The sequence below is a fragment of the Sinocyclocheilus anshuiensis genome, unplaced genomic scaffold (assembly GCF_001515605.1).
Source record: "Sinocyclocheilus anshuiensis isolate Anshui unplaced genomic scaffold, SAMN03320099.WGS_v1.1 scaffold658, whole genome shotgun sequence".
Taxonomy (NCBI): domain Eukaryota; kingdom Metazoa; phylum Chordata; class Actinopteri; order Cypriniformes; family Cyprinidae; genus Sinocyclocheilus; species Sinocyclocheilus anshuiensis.
Genome location: NW_015542402.1, coordinates 1,049,510 through 1,071,370, shown reverse-complemented (window position 1 = coordinate 1,071,370; position 21,861 = coordinate 1,049,510). Strand labels below are relative to the sequence as shown.

Genomic DNA, 21,861 nt, shown 5'->3' with positions numbered 1-21,861 from the left:
TTAAAAACCAGGCTGCTCAGAATTAGTTTTTCAGTCTACTCAACTTTCTAGGGGTAAACGAAAACTGCTAGTGTGGATGGTCTCGCTTTCTCTCTCAATCTGTCTCTTTGTCCTTTGTGTTTTCAGGCAGTGAGGGAGACACCTCTCCTAAGGGTGCTGATAACAGAGATGCGACAGTCACCTCACTAACAGGCCCTGAGTCAGCACCCATAGCTCCTGTGAGAGGGTGTGTGTGTGTGTGTGTGTGTGTGTGTCTGCAAAAGCGTCCATTTCGCTTCTAATTTCCCAAAGTGTGTGTGGGAGGAGAGGCAGACAGACAAGCAGACAGAGTGAGAAAGAACGAGATCTGTGGGTTCTGGTTGGTAGCAGTCGCAGTAGATGCAGTAAAGACGTGGTCATGACGGGTCCCTGCATGGCAGAGATAATTTATAATCCTCTACTTGGGTTGATGATTATGTTTTGTCACACTTGTATTGATCTGTAAGTGTGATTTCAAGCGTTCTGTGCTGGTCCTCCACAGAGGTTGAATCCAGATAATCCCAATGTAGTCTATAATCATTAACTCTGACTTTCCCACTTCTACACAACCAAAACAAAACAGCCACTAATACACCTTGAGTCATTGCAACCGGACGACTGCAGTTGCATGCGACAGCTCCAGGTTGCTTCAGATCCTGTGCGACAAAAGAGACGAAACCTGAGATCAGTTTGTGCATTTTTTTTAAAAAAGCAGACCTTAAAGGAATAGTTCACCCAAAAATGAGAACTTGCTGAAAATTTACTCACCCTCAGACCAGTTTGTTTCTTCATGGGAACAGATTTGGAGAAGTGCAGCATTGCATCAGTGTCTCAGCAATGGATGCTCTGCAGTGAATGGGTGCCGTCAGAATGAGAGCTGATAAAAACATCACAATAATCCACACCACTCCACTGAAGGAAAAAGCTGTGTTTGTGGGAAAAAAATCCATCAAGACATGTGTATCTTCAAACCATTGCTTCCAGCTAAAATACGAGTCTGAATCAAGAGAGAAATCTGCACAGATCAAGCACCGTTTACAAGCCAAAACAGCTCTAAACAAATATGTGGCTGGATTTTGATGTGAGAGACAACAGATGATGGCCTTTTTCACTGGAGGAAGCGTTATTATGGATTATGGACTTGGCCAGAATCAACAGCTTAAAGTTGATTGATATATAGTTGAAAATGATATTCACAGCGTTAAAACTACTTGGCACGAGCTTATTGGTTCATGTTGCATACACAGCTAATGAGCTTACTGCTTTACATTTAAACGGCTGGTTAGCATTCACTAGAGTGTTTTGTAGCGTGCTTTCAGAGCTCCTCTGAAACCCTCCACCTTCCCCAGCTCCACCTGTATTGATCTGCTATGGGTTATTATACAGTATATGCTACTTGTGCAGCAGCAGTATGTCTTAAATATTTACAGCACCGTTTCGGCGAATAGATTGGCAGTAACAAGTTCCTGTACTTGCTTGTAGCAGCAGCAGCAGCGGTGTAGCAGATCAATTCCGCCAAGACCAAATACATTAACATTGTCATATCCATTACCATTCTAAAATCTTCAGAGAGTTGTCATGATAGAAATGCCTTAATGATGGATTTGTTTCTTACAAACACACAGCTTTCGGCTTCACAGGACATTAACTGATGGACTGGAGTGCTGTGGATTATTGTGATGTTTTTATCAGCTGTTTGGACTCTCATTCTGACGGCACCCATTCATTGCAAAGGATCCATTGCTGAGACACTGATGCAATGCTACATTTCTCCAAATCTGATGAAGAAACAAACTCATCTACATTTTCAATGGCCTGAGGATGAGCACATTTTCAGCAAACTGCAATAGTTCTCTTTCAGTAACACAATAAATGTCATGGTTCAGGTAACGCTTCTATATGTTTTCATGCACTCATCATTACATCATGTAGTGACTCATGAGCCCCTAATACAATAGTTTAGTCTCAGTCAAGCTCTAAAACGTACTTTTCAGAATCAATTATGACATTTTCCTCAAAACACTTCTCAACACGAGAACAGAAAGAATACAAAGAAGCAGAAAAGATCCTTCACTCACCTCCGCAGGAGATGTCACAGACATCAAGGCCAAAGAATGAAGGCAAGAGAGAAGAATAAAAAGAGAAATAAAAACTGAAAGAAAGATCAGAGAAATTAATTAATTAAGGTTACAGCCAGGATATAAGAAAATGCTCAACATCCATATCAGAACAAAAAATGGGAGACGCGCCTGAGATGCTATAAATCAGTCTTACCTTCTCCTCTAGATCTTTAATCTGTCTCCTCTGGATGTCAGTCTTATCCTCCAGGTCTCTGATCCTCTGCATTGAGAGAAACACACGTCACAGATCACGTTCGGTATGTTATTGTTTATTAAATAACTGCTGTAAACAGGTTTGACAAAGCTGAAATCATCGATTACAGTGCTACAGTTCAATTACAGTGCTTATTAATATAAACCCCATTTATAAATACAGTCTAAGACCACTAGCTGAATGCGCAACTGAAAGCAGTTTTATTACAATATTCTTAGTATTTGTTATGTCTCAGGAATCTGCTGCACATAAAAGCTATTGCATCAGATCACCAGTCGACATACTGTACATCACACACAGAACCAACAAATATAAATAGTCTTGCATTTAAGTGGTTATTATCTTTCTTATCTTTTATAGTATTTGTATTACAGTTACCAGATCATTGTTGCATTTTACTCACATATGTGACTGACTAAATACAATGTTATTTGATAATTGTATGAGTGTGAAATGCTGTATTGATATTTCCACTTGTTTTTTCCCTGATGGCATAACGCCTCTGTACTCTTTCCAAAATCAGTTTATAAATCGACTGAAGTGTCAATAGATGACTAGTCAACAGAACTAGTCATCACCACTTTGGGCATCTCTGATCTTCGATCTATTATGCTCAACACATAACGTCTACCAAGGCTGATTTAGGTTAGCTGTTTGGTGGATAACATCATGTTATCTGTACTCTTCTTCTTTTGGTTGCTTATTTCTTTAACAAGGTATAATTATTTAATTAGTGTGTCTACAAAACAGGTTTAACCACTTTGTGTTCCTCCTATACGTAAAGCATCATTTTAAAAATGAATAGCTTAAACCAGCTTTTACTCTATGTAAATAAATACAGACGGGTGACAAATTCACCCCGTAAAGCCTGACATATGAAATAATAGTAAAAAAAAAAAAAAAAAACCTTTTTTTTTTTTTTTTTTTTAATGAACAGTGATGAACCTTTAAAGAAAGTCTAAAAGAAAAAAAGTTTGCATAAGTGTTTCATGTTGTATCATGTTTGATTTTTTGTCTCATATTGTATGATATAGTGAGATTATGGAGCTAATATTCCAGGAGGAAAAAAAACAGAGCGGTGTTATTTTAGTATCATTGAGATACTATAATTACTATAAATACTATAATAATTTTTGTTAATATTTTTTATTGTTATATTTTCTTATTTCAAGGTAAAGTTTTAGTTGTGTTTTTGACATTTTTATTAGTTTTTGTTGTTTTAAATGTCCATATAGTTTATATTAAATTTTTAGTTATTTTAGTACATCAAGTTAAATAAAAAATGAGAAATGGTGCCTTGAAAATTACCTGCAATAAAATACGTTTTATTTTATTTCAATTAACATCTACAGTATTTTACTTCAAGTAATGTTTTTTTTTATGGTTTTAGTTTTAGTTAACTAAAACAACTCTGATTTAGAAGCCTAAACTAAGCAAAAATATGCAATTTGGTACATATATTTTAATTTATATGGCCAAAAGTAAGATGAAATACTGATAGCTTGTAATGTAAATCAACACGTTTTTTAAATAGAAGTATAACATAATATTTACATACAATGCATATAAATATAAGTTTTCACTCCCAATAATGTCTTAGTAAGATGATATATAATGCTTAGTTTTATATTATATTTTATTTCATGTTATTTCATGTTTGATACATACATTTCAGCCATGCCATTTTTCACCCATCTTTACATTTAAACAAAGTAATAATAATAATAATAATAATATGACTTTTTATTCTTCCATCATGAGGATGCCTTCTGTGGCCTTTCTCCTTGGGAATATGAAATATAAATGACAGAATTTTGTCTTTTCAAGCCACAGTCTCATCTCTTTTATAACTTTATCTTATGGTTTATGTTTGGTTTCATGATTCACAGTATACTACATGCATGAAAATATGTTAAAAATGATGAAACTCTGATGAGGCCTGTCATGAACTGTACCTGATGGGCCTGATGGAGCAGCTCCATCCTCTCCTGCAGCACCTGACAGTCATACTCTCGGCTCTTCCGCAGCATCTGTCTGCGCAGTTTCTCCACAGCCGCTCGTAACTCGTCCTTCTGCAGCTCGTCCAGAGGTTCTCCGTATTTGATGACTTTATCCTGCTGCAGTGCGTTGTACAGGGTGGCCTCCAGCTCCTGGATTTGCTGTTACACACACACACACACACAGGTTTGTTTTTGTGAACTGTGGGGACTCTCCATAGGCGTAATGGTTTTTATACTGTACAACCCATATATTCTATTGCCCTACACCAACCCTACACCTAAACCTACCCCTTACAGGAAACTTTCTGCATTTTTAGAAATATTTTCAAAAAAACCTTTTGTAGCCTTTTGAAATATGGGGACACTCAAAAATGTCCTCATAAATCACCTTCTCATTGTAATACCTATGTCATACCCATGTCATTATACAAATTTGTGTCCTCATAAATCACAAAAACGCACACACAAACACACACACACACACACACTTTTCTTTCAAATCAAATAATCGTTGGTTTGGTTCATGGTTTAGAGAAAATGTATTGCCAAAATACTTTTGGAAGCAAAAAATTCAAGAAAATCTAAGAACAAATTGGTGCTTAGTGTTTAAAAGTGAACTCGTTCATGTGTATATACTGTATATCATGTAACGTATACATTGTAATTTGTAGTAATGGAAAAAGGACATGAATGACTTTATAAACATATATGCACTAGATGGGCTAATTGCAATTTTTGTGTGTGTGTGTGTCTGTGTGTGTGTGTGTGTGTGTGTGAGAGAGAGAGTGTGTGTGTGTGTGTGTTTGTGAGAGTGTGTGTGTGTGTGTGTGTGTGTGTGTGTGTGTGTGGCTGTTCTTTTTCTCTCATCATCAACAAGACAGGACTTGGATATTATCGTAAACACTTACCCAAAGAGTCACGCATCTACAACTCTGAACACATCAGATAAGCTTTTTTATATTCACTGTCATTTCCATTCTTTTTTTTTTCTTCTATTGATTCACATTATTTTAAAGACCACCTGCGTGTTTATTGATTTGAGTTACTTTACCAGTTTTCTTTCAATTCATTCTCATTTTTGTGTACACGCGTTGTTCTGTTTATTTCTTCTGGTTTATCTAAAAACATTCCATTTATATAAAAGTATAAAAATTAAATTTCTGTCTTTATTGCTTGTGACAACGCACTGGGAGATACGCTGAGTTGGTTATAAAGCAAAATAACAGAATTAAAACACACACTGAATTTTTGTAATTTCTCCGCTGAAGTTCATAAAAAGAAGAACTGGCTTAAAATGCAGAAGTATTTTACCATATAGGCCTGATCCAGCGCCTGCTTCCTGTAGTCCAGCTCCTCCTCCAGATAACCCTTCTGTTTGCAGAACATCTCCTGCAAGTCAACAGTCATGTCGTAGATGATAATAATTAATGCATCTGTCTTGCACTGCATCTCACAAATGACATCTGCGTAATAATTTAAGCTTCTAACATCCAATCCACGAAAAATTACCTTATTATACTGTGAAATACTCTTTACGTCAAATGCAAACGCTCTCTTTCGTTTCATTCTGTCAGTGACTGTATGTGAAATCAAACTGGAAGACTTCAGTATAATAGTGGGCCTGCGGTAATACTGTTGAAGTGTTTGTCTGGTTGCCAGAATGATTGTTTTCTACACTGTAATGGATTATAAGATGACAAACAGGTAACATTTTAATATGATTTCTTCTATATTTCATGCCCTGTCTTAAAATTATGTGGTGAAAGGCCCTTAAATATCTGTTTTGTTTGAATTTGTTTGATGGTCTTGGCCCAAAGCTGCTTGCTAGGAACTGTTTAACTTCACAGAAGATTTACAATACATTTCTAATAAAATATTTCAAATCAAATCAGTATTTTGTGTTTATTTGGTTATGCACACTGCCATTCAAAGGTTTGGGATCAGTAAGATTTTAAAGGGGTCATGAACTGCCTTATTTTTAAGGTCCACTTATAATATTATCAATATTTGTACATCAAAAAATATCATAATCTAGAAGTAATAGGCTATTTTCTGTCCTGTTTTGACCCACTCATCAGAACACTATGATTGGCTAAAAGTTGTGTATGTTTGGCAGCTACACCCTTCACAGATGGACGCTGCTGTGATTTAGGTTAAAAACACATAAAAACTCAGTACGTATCAAACGATCTGTAATAACAGACAAAGCAATAGAGATCACATAATAAGAACAGTTCCTCACACTTGTGTTGTGCGACATTACTGTCAGATCTAATATATTCAGCACAGCATCGTCTTTTAGTTTCAGTCTCTCTGAAAATCCTGCATTGAATTGTTGTTTATAAACGAATCCGCGATGAAATGAAGTGAACAAAGGACCAAGTTCTTACTGACGCGGTCTGGATCTTCATTAGAAATAAAATTCATCCACTCTTTCCTAATGTTGAGATCAGAAGGAACGCCATACAAAGACTGTTTATCCACAACTTGGCACTGAACAGCATCTTGTTGTCTTCAGAGCATCTTTATAGTTTGATTTCTGTGTAGCCCTGTGTTTGCCTCTCTCGTTATTTACACTACATGCCTAAATGCTTGAAACTAGGTTTGTAAATATAAATGGCGCCTACGTATGATTTTGAAAAATTGCATTATTTATTTATTTATGAATGGTTGATTTGAAGTGGATCGTAAAGGAAAAGCAGTCGGCAAGTGTCTGGCAAAGTATGGAGAGATCGACTTTAGATCCAGTAGCTACTTCAAAACACTCAAATATAAGAGCTTTCTTTAAGACTTTGTTGTCATTAAAAAAACACAAAATTATTCTATAATGAGTCCAAACCTTTGATGGGTAGTGTACAAATAATAAGACTTGTAGTTTGTACCATCTCGAGCTCCAGGTCCATCATCTTCTGATGCAGGGCTGCTTCTGTGCCTTCAATCTGCTGAATCCACTAAATGACAACACACACACACACATGCTGGTCACTGACAAACGTCTGTCTTCATCGCAAATAATGATTATGCTCCTTCACTAACAGTGAGAACAGTATATGTGATATATGCTATACTGTGACACTTCTAATGTAATGACTGTGTTGTAGTCAAAACCACCTAAACTGAGACCAAAACCAGAATCTGTCAAGACTAAAACTTTGAGATCAAGGCAGGGTGAAACCAAGTCATGACAAAGACCAGAAAGCACTTTTCAAATTCATCTGAATGATCCATATTTATTGACCGAGAAATGCCTTGATAAAATAATAAAAAGTAATTTATGCCAAAATTACAAATGCATAGATAATGCCATGAGATTAACGTTTTAAAGGTAAACCTTTGAATATATGATGGAAAAATATAAGGATACTCTCAAGATGAAACTAAAACGGCCAGTAGGTGGCAGCAAATCCCTTAATGAGTGAGTCACTGAATCATTTATTTAACTGATTCGTTTGAAGCGGCTGATTCATTCAATAACGAAACACTGCTCAGAAACATTCTGCTATGGATTTGTTTGGAACTATTGTCAAAAACTTAAACTGTGTTTAAAACTGTCTAATTAACTTCTTGTTTATTGAACGTTTGTATAAAATCAATATCATGTTTGCAATCATGCTTATATTTGTGAAAACATCTCTCCTGCTCTGATGATATTGCCTAATTATATCAAATGTTACAATATAAAAAATTAGATACAATTTATTTATTTTTCTTTCATTTTTTTTGGTGGGCATTTGTATGATCCCTTGTTAATTTCTAATTTCAAAAGAAATAAGTTAATGAGTGCATCTGAAGCAAAAGAAAATAGTCAATGATTGAAAAGGAAATAAGCTACTGAGTGCATCCGAAGCATGACATTTTACATCAGTCATAGTAATGATGTTAAATCAGACAGGTCAAGTCACCTTTATTTCTACAGCGCTTTATACAATACAGACTGTTTCAAAGCAGCTATAGTGTTAAACAAGAAAATAGTGATTCAATGATGCAAACTAAATTCAATTCTGCTCTAAAAGACAACAGTAAACGTCTCAGGTTACTTATGTAACCATGGTTCCCTGAGTAGGGAACGAGACACTGCGTCCTCTAGGGGTCGCTATGGGGAACGCCTTCACGACGAGGCGTTCCCCATAGCGACCCCTAGAGGACGCAGTTCGAAGTTCCCATGAAAGGGAACAGTCATTATACAGTAGAAATGCACTGGCAATTTAGTCATTTCCCCGCAGCTCTAGTCTAGTACAGACATGCCATTCATTACTCAAAACTCTTTTTCGGGCCTCTTTAGAATACATATCTTATACGTATATAACCTGAGGAAAGCACGTACCTTCTCAGCGAGCGACAGCACGGTACTGGCTTGAATAATGGCCACCTGCTCCTCGTTCCTCAAGTTCTGCATAAAACCATAAACAAATACTGTACTGTGCATTGAGTCTCGGGTTTGTATTATTAAAGGGTTAGTTCACCCAAAAATGCAAATTCTGTCATTAATTACTCAAAGTGACGCAGCAGAGATGAAAATGTGGAATAAAGTTGTTATTTTTGTTTTCTTTGCGCAAAAAAGTATTCTCGTAGCTTCGTAACTTTACAGTTGAACCACTGATGTCACATGGACTACTTTGTCGATCATCTTGGTACTTTTCTGGACCTTGAACGTGGTAGTTACCTTGCTGTCTATGGGAGGGTCAGAGAGCCCTCGGATTTCAACAAAAAAGGTCTTACGGGTTTGGAACAACACGAGGGTGAGTAATTAATGACGGAATTTTTGGGTGAACTAACCCTTTTAACGTCAAACACTACACAAAATCAACTTGACTAGATTATTACACACGTCTGTGACGTACCCCGTTATCTCCGAGTATATCCAGCAGCTTGATGAGGTCTGGTATACACACGTCCTGTTGAGAGCAGATCTGGGTCACGAGTTCTCACTGTTACTGAAAGCAAAGTGCCAGTTTATGACTTCATATTTACCTTCACTCCCTCCTTTATACAGTAGATCTGCAGCGCGCTCACTCCCTCAGAGAAAGGATGGATTTGAAGGGTAAACGGAGGCGATCTCCTCTCACGCTCCTGACAGATCACATCAAACACACTTTACACACTTACAAGAGACAATTTCATTAGACAAAAGCATCATTTTTATAAAACTGTACTTCCACCACCAGATGGATGCCTCCATCTAAGAATGAGATGAGAGACAGAGAGAGTTTTTGCTGGTCGAGAGGGAGTATTTTGGCAAGCACACGTGTGTTTTACATATTTATAACTCTGTGTATAAACGTAATATTTATGGAAGCATTCGAGCAGGAGTAACGGTTGGAATAAAACAGCAGAGTGATTGAATTGAATCAATAAGGTCATGTTTTACAGACTTCAATTCTTTAGATATATGATGATGACATTTACACTCTTTAACATTTTAAGAGAAAAAACATTATATGAATAAATGACTAGTTACTGGCTCTTCAGAATAAACCTGATCTAAATAGTGCATCTCTGTGTGCATCGCTTAATGTTGTTTATGTCAAAAATCTTAATAAATGTAATGTCAACCATAATAAATGTAACGGTCTATGTATTCTATCAGTAATTTAAAATACAGTTTCTTATGGAAGTTTGTTTCCATGTTTCCAAGATTTTAAATAAATAAATAAAGGTAATTGTGATATTTTTTTATCACACAATTCAGTTTATATATATCAATTCAGATTTTTTTCTATATAAACTAAGAATTGCGAAATATAAATTTGCAATTCTATGAACGAAAAGTCAAAATTGTAAGATAAAAAGTTGCAATTATCTTTTTTATGTTTTACTCCATGGCATAAAAAAACAGAAAGGTGAGACATAAGCTTAGAATTCTAAGAAATAAAAAAGTCAGAACTGTGAGATACAAATTCACAATTCTGCCTTTTTTTTCGTCTTCTTTTTCACAATTCCAAGTTTACGTCTCGCAATTCCTCTCAAAAAATATTTCTCAGAATTGCAAGCTAAAAAGTCACAAAGCCAGCAGTGATTTGTGGACAGAGATCAAACCTCCAGCTCAAGTATGCGAAACTCCAGGAGTTCGTTCTGATCTTTAGAGTCCTGTAGCTCCTGCTGCAGCTTTCCGTTTTCATTCTCAGACTTTTCAACCTGGCGAAGAAACAGCAGAAAAAATGTCATCTGACTGAAGATGCGGATGATGTTGCACAGATGCTGCTGATATTCGATGATCCGATTCAACCATACGAACAACCAAAAATTACTTCAGATAAACATGACATTTGTGTTTCATTTTTTTAAATGCTGAAGAGTGCTGAACTTTCTTCTCCTGCGTCCTATTCTTCATGTAATCCAGAAGGTTTGTTTGAGCTGCGCCCTCTACTGTACAGACGTGAATTTACATTTCCTTCGGCTTGACGCTTATTCATTTCACTTTTGGTGTGAAAGAGCCTTTACATTTGCCAAAAATATAACTTTTTATATTGAAACCAAATAGGCAAGCACAGCCCAGATGAGAAAAAGTAACACAAAAGTAACATTACTTTGCATAAAAAGTAACTAAGTAATGCAATTAGTTACTTTTGTAGGGAGTAACTCAATATTGCAATGCATTACTTTTGAAAGTAACTTTCCCCAGCGCTGATTACTTTGTTCATCGTGTTCACTCACCTTCACCAGCAGCTCTTGATTGCGCCTGAAGAACAGTTGCTTCTCTTCCACCCATCTGGAGTCCTGTAAGGAAGAGAGCAAATGATGTGAATCAGACATACGTGTGCTTTACAACCAGATACTCTGTGAAATCAGTTTGTATGTATGGAGAAACACTCAGCAAGATAAATACCACACTAGAAATTGCAGTATGAGCGTGCTGAAATGTCACGCAATCACAGGTCACTGGGTATAAATTTTGCATGCACTAATATCAATAAGAGTAAAAGACTTTTACCTGTCCTTTTAAAGCGAGCTCGTTTTCCAGGTCTTCAATTTTAGCTTTATACCTTTGAACGTCTGCCTGGAGCTGCTCATGAGCCTGCAGAGATAAGAAAACTATATATAATAATAATACAATATGTAATTTTTCGCCCGCTAGAGGGCGCGTATTCAAAACAAACAAAGAGGCAAAGGCGTAGTTTGATGACGCTGTGACTGAGTGTGGAATCATGAGAGTTGTGGTCTTCATCTCCACAGCCGATGCAATCCGACGGGACTCGGGCAGAAATCATGTTCATGGATGAGCTAATGATTTATTAACGTAGTAGAGTGAAGCAGGGTGAGGCTGAAAGCCGTCGAAGCGAAATGAGCGCGACACATGGCTCGAAAGCAGCGGAGCTTTTATTATGCCACAGTCGAGCGCTTCCGCTGCTTCCGGTCGTGAGTATGTGGGGTAAAGCAGCGCTGTTTTATCATACTAGATACATGTGAAAGCTCTGTTATAATGCTACTCTGTGCGGTCGTCACCGGTCTATTGCACAACATATTAAAGCGTCTTTGGTGTTTCCATGTTTTCTACAAAACCGGAAATCGAGGGGTTTTGACGTCATTAGCAGGCAACACAATGACACGATGGACACAGTCCGTGTCACTAGTTAAAATTGCCTATTTCTCTGGATTTAAACATTCTTCGAAACATTTGGGATCATGTAAGTACACAAGTCAGCAAAATATATAACACTGTTCTAGTGGTTTTTGGATATTTTAATAAAAAAATCTTACATATTGTGCCTTTAACAATAATAACCATGATGAGGATTTTTCTTTCTTTTTGACAGTTCATTCATCAGGATAGTTGTACCACCCCAACATTTGAATATCAAAATAAAGTTTCATTCAGAAATTAAAAACATGTTAATTATATTAAAAGGTGTCTTCATATTGTTGTATGTGTGAATTGCATTTATAATTTATTTTTGAAAGAGGTAATAAATCTGGGCAAAAGAGACCTAATTTCTGTAATGTTAATGGGTAACCAGTTGTGCACAGACAGTATTTGAGGAATACCTTAGCCTCCATTTCAGCATCCAGCACACCTCCTTTCTGCTCCTGCAGCAGAGCATAGGCTCTTTGAAGAGCCTGATATTCCCGTGTCAGCTGCTTAAAGCGCAATTCAGACTCTTCAGCCGCCAGACCCTTTAAGAATAAAAAAGTCTATGAGAAATAATGAACATGAACAGCATAAAACACAGGAAACCTGACTGAGAAATGAAGGAAATCCATAATCTTGCTGAATGCTCACCTCGTCTAAATCTTCATCTGGCGTAGCCGGGGTTCGATCCATGCGCAGGGAAGCCACGGAGGAAGTTTCTGAATCCATGGACTCTTCATCATACCCATAGAATGTATCTACAACAATATGCCTCTGCGCGGGGAACAACAAGAGCAATTCTAGGTAAATATGGACCTTTTCGTGGAATTTCGGATATTCCGAACCCCACTGTGGCTGGTTGCTCCAAAAGTTAAAAAACAGACTGCAATGTTTTGAATGCTGATAGGAGAAAATACTGTAACAGTAGCAATGCTTGCATCCACAAATTTTGGGGTATCGCATAAAAACACTGAATGGAAGCACCAAATGCTTTACAAATCTTAAAATGTGCATTAAAAAAAAAAAAAAATTTTAATCCGGTAACAAAACGTGCATAAACTACGATTTACTAAATAAATTCCTAGCTGTGCAACAAAAAACTCACGTGACATTGTCTTAACGGATCAGGTGATCGGATAACTGGACTCATTTGCAGACTAATCTCATTGCACGCTGTCTAAAATATTGTTTTAGACATTATGAAATTCCTGAGCCAAAGTGTGTCATCAGAATGATTTGGCATAATTAAGTAGTTTTTATTAGTGCTTAACTAATTAATCACACATTTTTTCTGCAAATTAATCGTGCTTAATCCCACCTAACATTAAAGTTTTTAAATATACTTTTATATTGCAATAATTTCACATTCAATCTTCAAATTAATGTAGAAACAACATAAAGAACAGTGTATTTTTAATATTTCTTTAATGGCATCTTTTTTGTGACTGAAGGCAAGTATCACTGATAAAATACTACTGATGTCGCTATGAAATAGTTTTTTTTCCTAATATTTAACCATTGACTAGCCATTCAACCTTACATTATAATTGAGAGCTAATTATTTTAACATTTATTAGACTTTAACAACTTCTAATTTAAGGGAACTTAAAACACTTCACATAAACCCATTATAATAAATGTCATATTTAGCTACCTGTGCCCTTCATCATTTAGGAAATATACAGAAATTGCATGAAGTTATCAAACACTAAATTCTAAATTAAATGTAGGAGAATCCTTAAAGCTACAAAAGTTATTGATTTCCTCTTTTTTTCTTTTTGAAGAGTCATCACAGCAGCTGGTTATGAGGTTATTTTGGCTGCTTTAAGCGCTACCGCTGCTGAACATGATGCGGATCTGACACGCATCATAGTTTCTCATAACTCTTTACCTTTTCTGTCCCACTTCAGCTCTTAAAGTCTTTATAATGAGCTGAGGAGTTGAATCGGGTTTGTTAGATGAGGGAGACAGTGCTGCTGCTCCAGTACATTTAAAAAATCCACTGCATTTCAGAGACGTTCATAAATTTGACTCATATATATATAACAAATATTTACATGCATGCACAGTTTTAAGGCAGCTTTAATTGCCTTTTTGGTAACTTGATGACTTAACTGACGACATAACTATGACATTGCACTCTCATAGTTTCTTTTGCGCTTCGATATGAAATGATAAAGGCTACAGCGAAGTGAACTTTCCAGGAAGTGAAGATTTGGTTCTCTTGAATACATGGGATGGAACTGTGCTTTATTCACAAATGTGTTATGCAATATATAAAAATTTTTAAAGTTAATGTTCAGTTCACAACTTCGGATGGAAACTTAGCTAGCTGAGAAAAGCACACACTTTCAAAAACCCTCACCTTTATAGGTCTGCTTCGTTTATGCCTCTTCTTTCTCAAGAGTTTTTCTCTATCCTGTAACATGCATAAGAAAGATATGATAGATGGGTGTTTGGTGCTCACTGCTGTGACTCCTGGCTGATGTTTGTGAGAAGCACTCACTCGTGTCAGCTCATCGATCATGCTCTGCTGCTCGAGAACCTGCAGCTTGAGGAACTCAATCTCTTGATCATCATTGGCCTGATCCAGATCATTCAGAGACTTGAGTTTCTTCAGTGGAGGATGGGAGGTAATCTTCTCCTTCTGAATACAACAAAACAGTAGGAATACAACAGCATTGCAAAAAAAAATCTGAAAAATCTTTTATTGCAGTGGGGATCCAGCCATTTCCATCTGCAGAAAGCAGTAAATGGTATTTTATTCACAAGAAATGTTTCTGTACATTTTGTAGTAATCATGTCAGCAGTATATTTATCCAATGATTATCAAATTAAGGAAAAGAGCATTATTCAGGCATGTATCCAGGCATGTTGTCACCCTTAGGTCATTTTAAACGAATAGTTCACACTAAAATAAAAAATTTACTCCCCCTCAGGCCATCCGAGATTAGGATGAGTTTGTTTCTTCATCAGATTTGGAGAAATGCAGCACTGCATCAGTGTCTCAGCAATGGATGCTCTGCAGTGAATGGGTGCCGTCAGAATGAGAGCTGATAAAAACATCACAATAATCCACACCACTCCAGTCCATCAGTTAACATCTTGAGAAGACAAAAGCTGCATGTTTGTAATAAACAAATCCATCAAGACATTTAAACTTTAAAACCTAGTTTATAGCCAAAATACAAGTCTATTATCCATAATATTGGTTTCTTGAAACAGGAGTGAAATATGCACAGATCAAGCACCGTTTACAAGCCAAAACAAACAAATGTCGGTGGATTTTGATGGATTTTGAGAAAACAGGAGATGGACTTTTTCACTGGAGGATGCGTTATTTTGGATTTTGGACTCGTTTTTTGTCCAGAAGTGATGGTTTAAAATTGAAATGCCTTGATGGATTTGGTTCTTCCAAACACGCAGCTTTTGTCTTCTCAAGATGTTAACTGATGGACTGGAGTAGTGTGGGTTACTTGTGGATTATTGTGGTGTTTTTATCAGCTGTATGGACTCTGGTTTTTATTAGCTGTTTGCTACTGTTTGGACTCTGACGGCACCCATTCACTGCAGAGGATCCATTGCTGAGATCCAATGCTATATTTCTCCAAATCTGATGAAGAAACAAACTCATCTACAGCTCGGATGGCCTGAGGGGGAGTACATGTTCAGCAAATTGTCATTTTGGGGTGAACTCTTCCTTTAAGAACCGATCCGGGTGCCTGAATCATAGTAATGAAAGGAAACTGTACAGCTAGTAGACTAGATTGTGGTACTTTACTACCTAACAAGATGGGGAATTGTGCCACGCAAATTGCATTCAAAACAAATTTTATGAGGGCACTACCTGATTTTTACCATACGGGGTGCTAAAACAACACCCAGGCATGTGAAATATGCTAATATTGGGCAAAATTTATAATTTGTGCATTCCTTACTCAGTATTACCTGTCCATCTGAGAGATTGTGAATTCACATTCAAACATACTTTTTTTTTACCAAATTATTATATAAACATTTATCTCGGGTAAACACAAAGGTTTAGTGCTAAATATACATGTATAAATACTTCAAAACAATATGCAATTATGTGATCTTAAAACAAAGCACCCATCTAATTTTTAAAAACTGTCAGCATTAAAACAACACACAGTGACAGAGCATTTAAAAAGCGTACATTCAAAGTTCAATACAGCTGTTTGACTAAAATAACATTGCGCTATCTGCTCAAACATCACATTTGTGGTGAGATTCAAATATAGGAGCAACGCTGAGATGCCTTTCTGTGCTTTGGAAACAAATGCATTAGATTTAATCACACATTAAACTGAAATCACAAACCTGCACTTTAAAATGCAGATTAAATTTTAAAGTGCATTAGAAAATAAAGAGGAACCCACCATTTCCAGGTTCTCCTTGGTTATGGATTTAAGTTTGTCCTCCGTCCTCTGAAGGGAATGGCTGAGTTCATCATTTTTCTTACTTAATAATTTGTTCTTCTCCAGTAACGGCTTGCACTGTTTCTCTGTTTCTCGAACACGCTTCAACTGAGAGGAGCAATTCAGGGTTAATTATTCATAACCAAAAGACATAAAAAGAGAAAGACCGCACATAAAAGAAGATGCATGCTGAGGATTTAATTGTCCTGTAAAAACCAACAACAATTCCACAGTTGGCATTGCTTGTTTATGCTTCACTGCGACACTGAGTTTCCAGGAAGCATCTATGCAAACAGCATCAATGACAGAAACATACCAGCTCGTTTCTTTCATCCACTAAGATTGAATTGCGGTCCTCCAGTTTACGAATGGTGGCTTTGAGTTCACTCATGCGTTTCTGGTTTCTTCTCATGTCCTAAAACACATACACCCGATATACCTGTAACATTTAGCTTGACACGCACACACATGTACAGTACATTGCATAATAAAGGAAAATGTATGCACTAATATAAAATGTTTACCGTATTAACCCATATTTACACTGGCAGAGTATCACGTGAATGCATTAGTGTTTGTGTGCTTGCAGGTGTAGCTGAGTGTGAAAGAGCACTTGCTTTAAGTCAGTCATTCAACTGGTTTATAGCAATAACAATTCACCTTAACTTAAAGTTATGCATTACAAGAACGGACATAACCATTTAGATTAACTCTAATCTTTCAATCTGTTTCTCTTACACAGAAATGTGCTCTTTTAACAGCAATAATTTATGCTGATATCATTTTCAAATTGTAGACTGTGCATTTAAGACTGCACTACAAGAACATCTATGGATTTGCATGTGTATTTGTGGAATTGCATGTGCATTAGTGGATACGACGAGTCTAGTTTCTTTACCGGACTCCCACAGTGCTCTGCTCCATCTCCAGCGCGGCCGGGGATCTCTCTTTTGGGGCTACCCAGGTTGCATTCTGCCTCTTTCACCAGAAACAGCTGCTCATCAAGCACATCCTTCTGCAGCATCAGCTTCTGCACGAAGCCTGTCGCTGTTTCCAGCTCTTTCTCCAGCGCGAAGATCGTCCGGTCCTTTGCCTTGATCTCATCCACCTGCACAGTTTAACAAAGGTCATGCTGGGTTAAGCCACAGGGTCAGGGTTAGGCTTTTTAAAGTCACCATGAAATCAAAAATGACAACTGTCATTTTTTTTACAAAGTGCTGAAGTATTTATTATAAATGATTTATCTGTGCACATCATTGTTTTTTAAAAATTAATTTGCACTTGTAATCTTTAATCAAAATTATTAACCTCCTCTCCACCTCTCACCCATAGATACCTAAATATGTCTATGCTCTCAATGACATCTGTTCTATTCATGACATAATACTCAAAAAAAAGGGCTGGACTATGCTGACTGTCCAATGACCAGGCTTTTAGCACCCTTGATTGACAGGCGATCTGACCAATCATAACGCCGAATCTGCCATTTTGTTCGACAAACAAACCAGACAGGAAAGTTAATAGATTAACGTCAGTAGAGTCGAACTTGAAAAATGTGAACAGACGTCTTTCCGCGGTTGAGACAGCATACCATCTGATGTTCATTCATGTGTATTTCATGCTATGCCTAGCAGGAAGTGATCGATTCACGTTTGAACCTCTAGAACGCCTCTAGGATCTATGGCGAACAGTCACATTAAAGAGCCCAAAACATAAGATTTATTGTTTGAATTTCTTTAAAAAATTACAAAATTTGAATGCTGAGACTTTGTTTCAAAAGTAGCCTGCTGGTCTGTTGGAGCATTGTCAGCGATGTGTTGATGTGTGGCGTGAGAATGCATGTGAACCGATCATCTCTTCCTCTTTACTACAAGTTATAGCACGAAATAAACATGAATGAACATTAGGCCATGTGTCCACCAAAGAGTTTTTCCCGAAGGCTAGCGTATTTAAAATTTCATGTAATTTTACAGCAAAATACTGTTAGATCTATGTTTCTAAAGAAATAGTTCACCCAAAAATGAAAATTTGCTGAAAATGTACGACCCTCGGGCCATCCAAGATGAGTGGTGTGGATTATTGTGATGTTTTTATCAGCTGTTTGAACTCTCATTCTGACGGCACCCATTCACTGCAGAGCATCCATTGCTGAGACACTGATGCAATGCTACATTTCTACAAATCTGATGAAGAAACAAACTCATCTACATCTTTGATGGCCTGAGGGTGAGCAGTATTTTCCTTTAAGATGGTTGTCAGTATATTATAAAGGTAAAAAGAGGTAAAGGTAAAATCATTTCATTATTTTGAAATGTTTTTTTGTTTACCATAAACTTTTTTTTTTATTATTGTACATCATTATGCGGGCAATAAAGGTCTATATAATACCTATAATGTCGATACCTCCTGGAAGTATGTAATATAAAATCTTCCATGTTTGCTTAATGGACCACAGAACTTATTTGACATTTCCAGATTAAGAATAAAAACGACGGCTTACCAGTCGACGAATATCTCGCTCACTGTCCCACTTGATCTTGGAAATTTGCTCCTGGTGCGCTTGATGTTCAGAGCGCAGGTCACCTGCCTTCATCTTGTCGGCTAAAATTATAGTATTAAGTGCTTCATCCTTCTGCCGTTTGGAGGATTTTAGCTCGGCTATTTCTTGCAGCAGCTTGACGCGCTCGTGGTCAAAGAAGCGGCGGGCTTCCTCTCGGGCCTCTAGTGTTAGCGCAGTGCGCACTTTCTCGCCGCTGCCATCGCGCAGTGCACTGAGCGCAGTCCGCAGACGCTGGATCTCGCCTTCTTTAATCTTAGCGGTACGTGCTAACTCCTGCTCGTGCTGCCGTGTCAGCGAGTCCCTCAGAGCTGCGAGTTCCTTTAACTTCTCCTCGTGCCAGCGAGCCCGCTGCTCCGTCAGCGTCACCGTATGCCGATGCTGCTCCTGTTCGCGAATGCGCTTGCCTTCCTGCACCTTTTCTCGCTCCAACTTGGTCACCTGCAGAAATTAGTTCATGAATGAGCCACGTGGATATGCATTTATTCAACATCTGTTCTAGGTGGACAAGAATGGTACAGCAATTTAACTAGTTAGAATGGCACTGCAGAAATCAGCACCTAAAAAGGCTCATCTCTTGAACCAGAGGTTCTCAACTTTTTATACGAATAGGCAAAAATCAAACTTGATGGAGGGCCGTGGTCCAAAAGTAAATGTTGCATTATATACAACTGTAATATAATGAAATGTATTAAATAAAAAAAAAAAGTATATAATTAAACAAAAATTTAAATAACACTTTTTTGAAGTTTTAAAGAAGTCTCTTCTTCTGCTCACCAAGGGTGTATGTATTTGATTAAAAATACAGTAAAAACAGTAATATTGTGAAATATTATTACAATTTAAAATAACTGTTTTCTATGTGAATATATACTAAAATATAATTTATTTCTATGATCAAAGCTGTATTTTCAGCATCATAAATCCAGTCTTCAGTGCCACATGATCTTCAGAAATCATTCTAATATGCTGATTTATTATCAATGTTGGAAACTGTTGTGCTGCTTCGTATTTTTTTGGAATCGGTTTATTCTCTACTATCATATTTGATCAATTTAACACATCCTTGCTGAATAAAAGTATTAATTTCATTCAAAAAAAATAATAAAAAATTTACTGACCCCAAACTTTTAAACGGTAGTGTATATTGTTAGAAAAGATTTCTATTTTGAATAAATGCTGTTCTTTTTATTCATCAAAGAATCCTGAAAAAGAATCACAGGTTCCAAAAAAATACGAAGCAGCACAACTGTTTCCAACATATATAATAAATCAGCATATTAGAATGATTTCTGAAGATCATGTGACACTGAAGACTGGAGTAATGATGCTGAAAATACAGCTTTGATCACAGGAATAAATTATATTTTAAAGTACATAAAATAGAAAACTGCTATTTTAAATTTTAATAATATTTTACAATATTAGTTTTTTTCTATATTTTTTTATTTTTGATCAAATGAGCATAAAATACTTCTTTATTAAACATTAAAATCCTACTGATCCCAAACCTTTGAACAGCAGTGTGTGTGTGTGTGTGTGTGTGTGTGTGTGTATACTGTATATATTTTTTCCCCTTCACTTGTGATACGGCATGACGGGTCATTTCAGAAGTCATCAACTTTCGCCTGCAGGCCTTGGTTTGGGCATCTCTGTCTTAAAATGTTTTTGAAATGAACAGTGAGACGGAGCTTTTGATTTTCTGTAGCTGAAATTGATCTAAGCCGTGCAATGGTTAAAAATGTCAGAAATGTTCAGCAAAGGTTATGAAAGTTTGCTGTAAATGTGCTACAGTTTAATTCAGGAGAGATTGTTTTCTTCTGGCCTTTCAGAAACACGAGGTAAATCTGTACATGCCGTTTGCCTACCTTGCATTTCTCTTGATGCAGTTCAATTTGAATATCGGTTAATTTCGACCTGAGATCTTCATTGGCTGCCTGTAAGGCAGAGATGAGTGCTTCAGGCTTCTCGCCCTTGGCGCGGCCTTTCTTTGCCATTGGGTTAGATGGAAGGGTTCCATTTTAATAATATCACCGTTTTTTTCTGGATTTTTGATCAAATGAGCACTTATGAAGGTTATGAAAGTTCATTGTAAAGGTGCTACAGTCAATTCAGGAGAGTTTGTTTTCTCCTTGCCTTTCAGAAACACCAAGTAAATCTGTACATGCTGTTTGCCTACCTTGCATTTTTCTTGATGCAGTTCAATTTGAATATCGGTTAATTTCGACCTGAGATCTTCATTGGCTGCCTGTAAGGCAGAGATGAGTGCTTCAGGCTTCTCGCCCTTGGCGCGGCCTTTCTTTGCCATTGGGTTAGATGGAAGGGTTCCTCAAACACTCTTAGTATCCATCACTTCAAGTTACACTGACGTTTCCTGCTCCGTCTTTTCTTCATTATCCTTGTAGTGAGAAAACCTGTGGGAGTAAACAGAAACATTTACAGTGAGGGTAAGGACAAAATATATGCACATTTGTGACCCTGGAGCACAAAAGCAGTCTTAAGTCACTGGGGTATATTTGTAGCAATATTTTGATTAGTAATATGCATTGCTAAGAACTTCATTTGGACAACTTTAAAGATGATTTTCTCAATATTTAGATTTTTTTGCACCCTCAGATTCCAGATTTTCAAATAGTTGTATCTCTGCCAAATATTGTCCTGTCCTCACAAACCATACATCAATGGAAAGCTTATTTATTCAGCCTTCAGATGATGCATAAATCTCAATTTTGAAAAATTGACACTTAAGACTGGTTTTGTGCTCCAGGGTTACATTTGTGAAGTTAAATTGTCATGCTATGATTTCATCCACTGCTGTGTGTATTTTTGTTAAAATCAACAGATTTCACCTTTTTGTAAGGAAACTCTGAAGTCTTGGAATCTTGGAAGTCTTATAATTTACTTTGCAACTTTTTTCAAATGCCTTTTGTCCATAATAATCCATAA

At 36.9% G+C, this 21,861-nt stretch overlaps 1 protein-coding gene across 2 annotated transcripts; it reads right to left on the bottom strand.

The window, feature by feature from the left end:
* Positions 1–12: 12 nt before the first annotated feature.
* LOC107692981 (janus kinase and microtubule-interacting protein 2-like) lies at positions 13–21,233 on the bottom strand. Of its 2 annotated transcripts, none has more exons than XM_016492211.1 (21): positions 21,095–21,233; positions 18,859–19,356; positions 17,257–17,466; positions 16,675–16,773; positions 16,320–16,466; positions 14,426–14,566; positions 14,285–14,338; positions 12,571–12,693; positions 12,336–12,464; positions 11,284–11,367; positions 11,007–11,069; positions 10,389–10,487; positions 9,324–9,422; positions 9,194–9,247; positions 8,677–8,742; positions 7,235–7,303; positions 5,664–5,741; positions 4,308–4,511; positions 2,293–2,358; positions 2,097–2,170; positions 13–674 (listed from the first exon to the last, which is right to left on the bottom strand). In XM_016492211.1, the coding sequence occupies exons 1-20, from the start codon at positions 21,221–21,223 to the stop codon at positions 2,120–2,122; spliced, it is 2,463 nt and encodes an 820-aa protein (XP_016347697.1). In that variant the 5' UTR covers positions 21,224–21,233; the 3' UTR covers positions 13–674; positions 2,097–2,119. The 2 variants fall into 2 exon arrangements, with proteins under 2 accessions (XP_016347697.1, XP_016347696.1); XM_016492210.1 differs by lacking the exon at positions 21,095–21,233 and adding an exon at positions 20,784–20,912.
* Between the last annotated feature and the right edge of the window lie 628 nt (positions 21,234–21,861).

Coding starts and splice junctions, on each gene's coding strand:
- LOC107692981 (XM_016492211.1), bottom strand. CDS start 21,223: ATGGCAAAGAAAGGCCGCGCCAAGGGCGAGAAGCCTGAAGCACTCATC. Junction 9,423..10,388: donor TTCGCATACTTGAGCTGGAG/GTTTGATCTCTG, acceptor GTGATCTGTCAG/GAGCGTGAGAGGAGATCGCC. Junction 2,359..4,307: donor TGCTCCATCAGGCCCATCAG/GTACAGTTCATG, acceptor CTCTCAATGCAG/AGGATCAGAGACCTGGAGGA.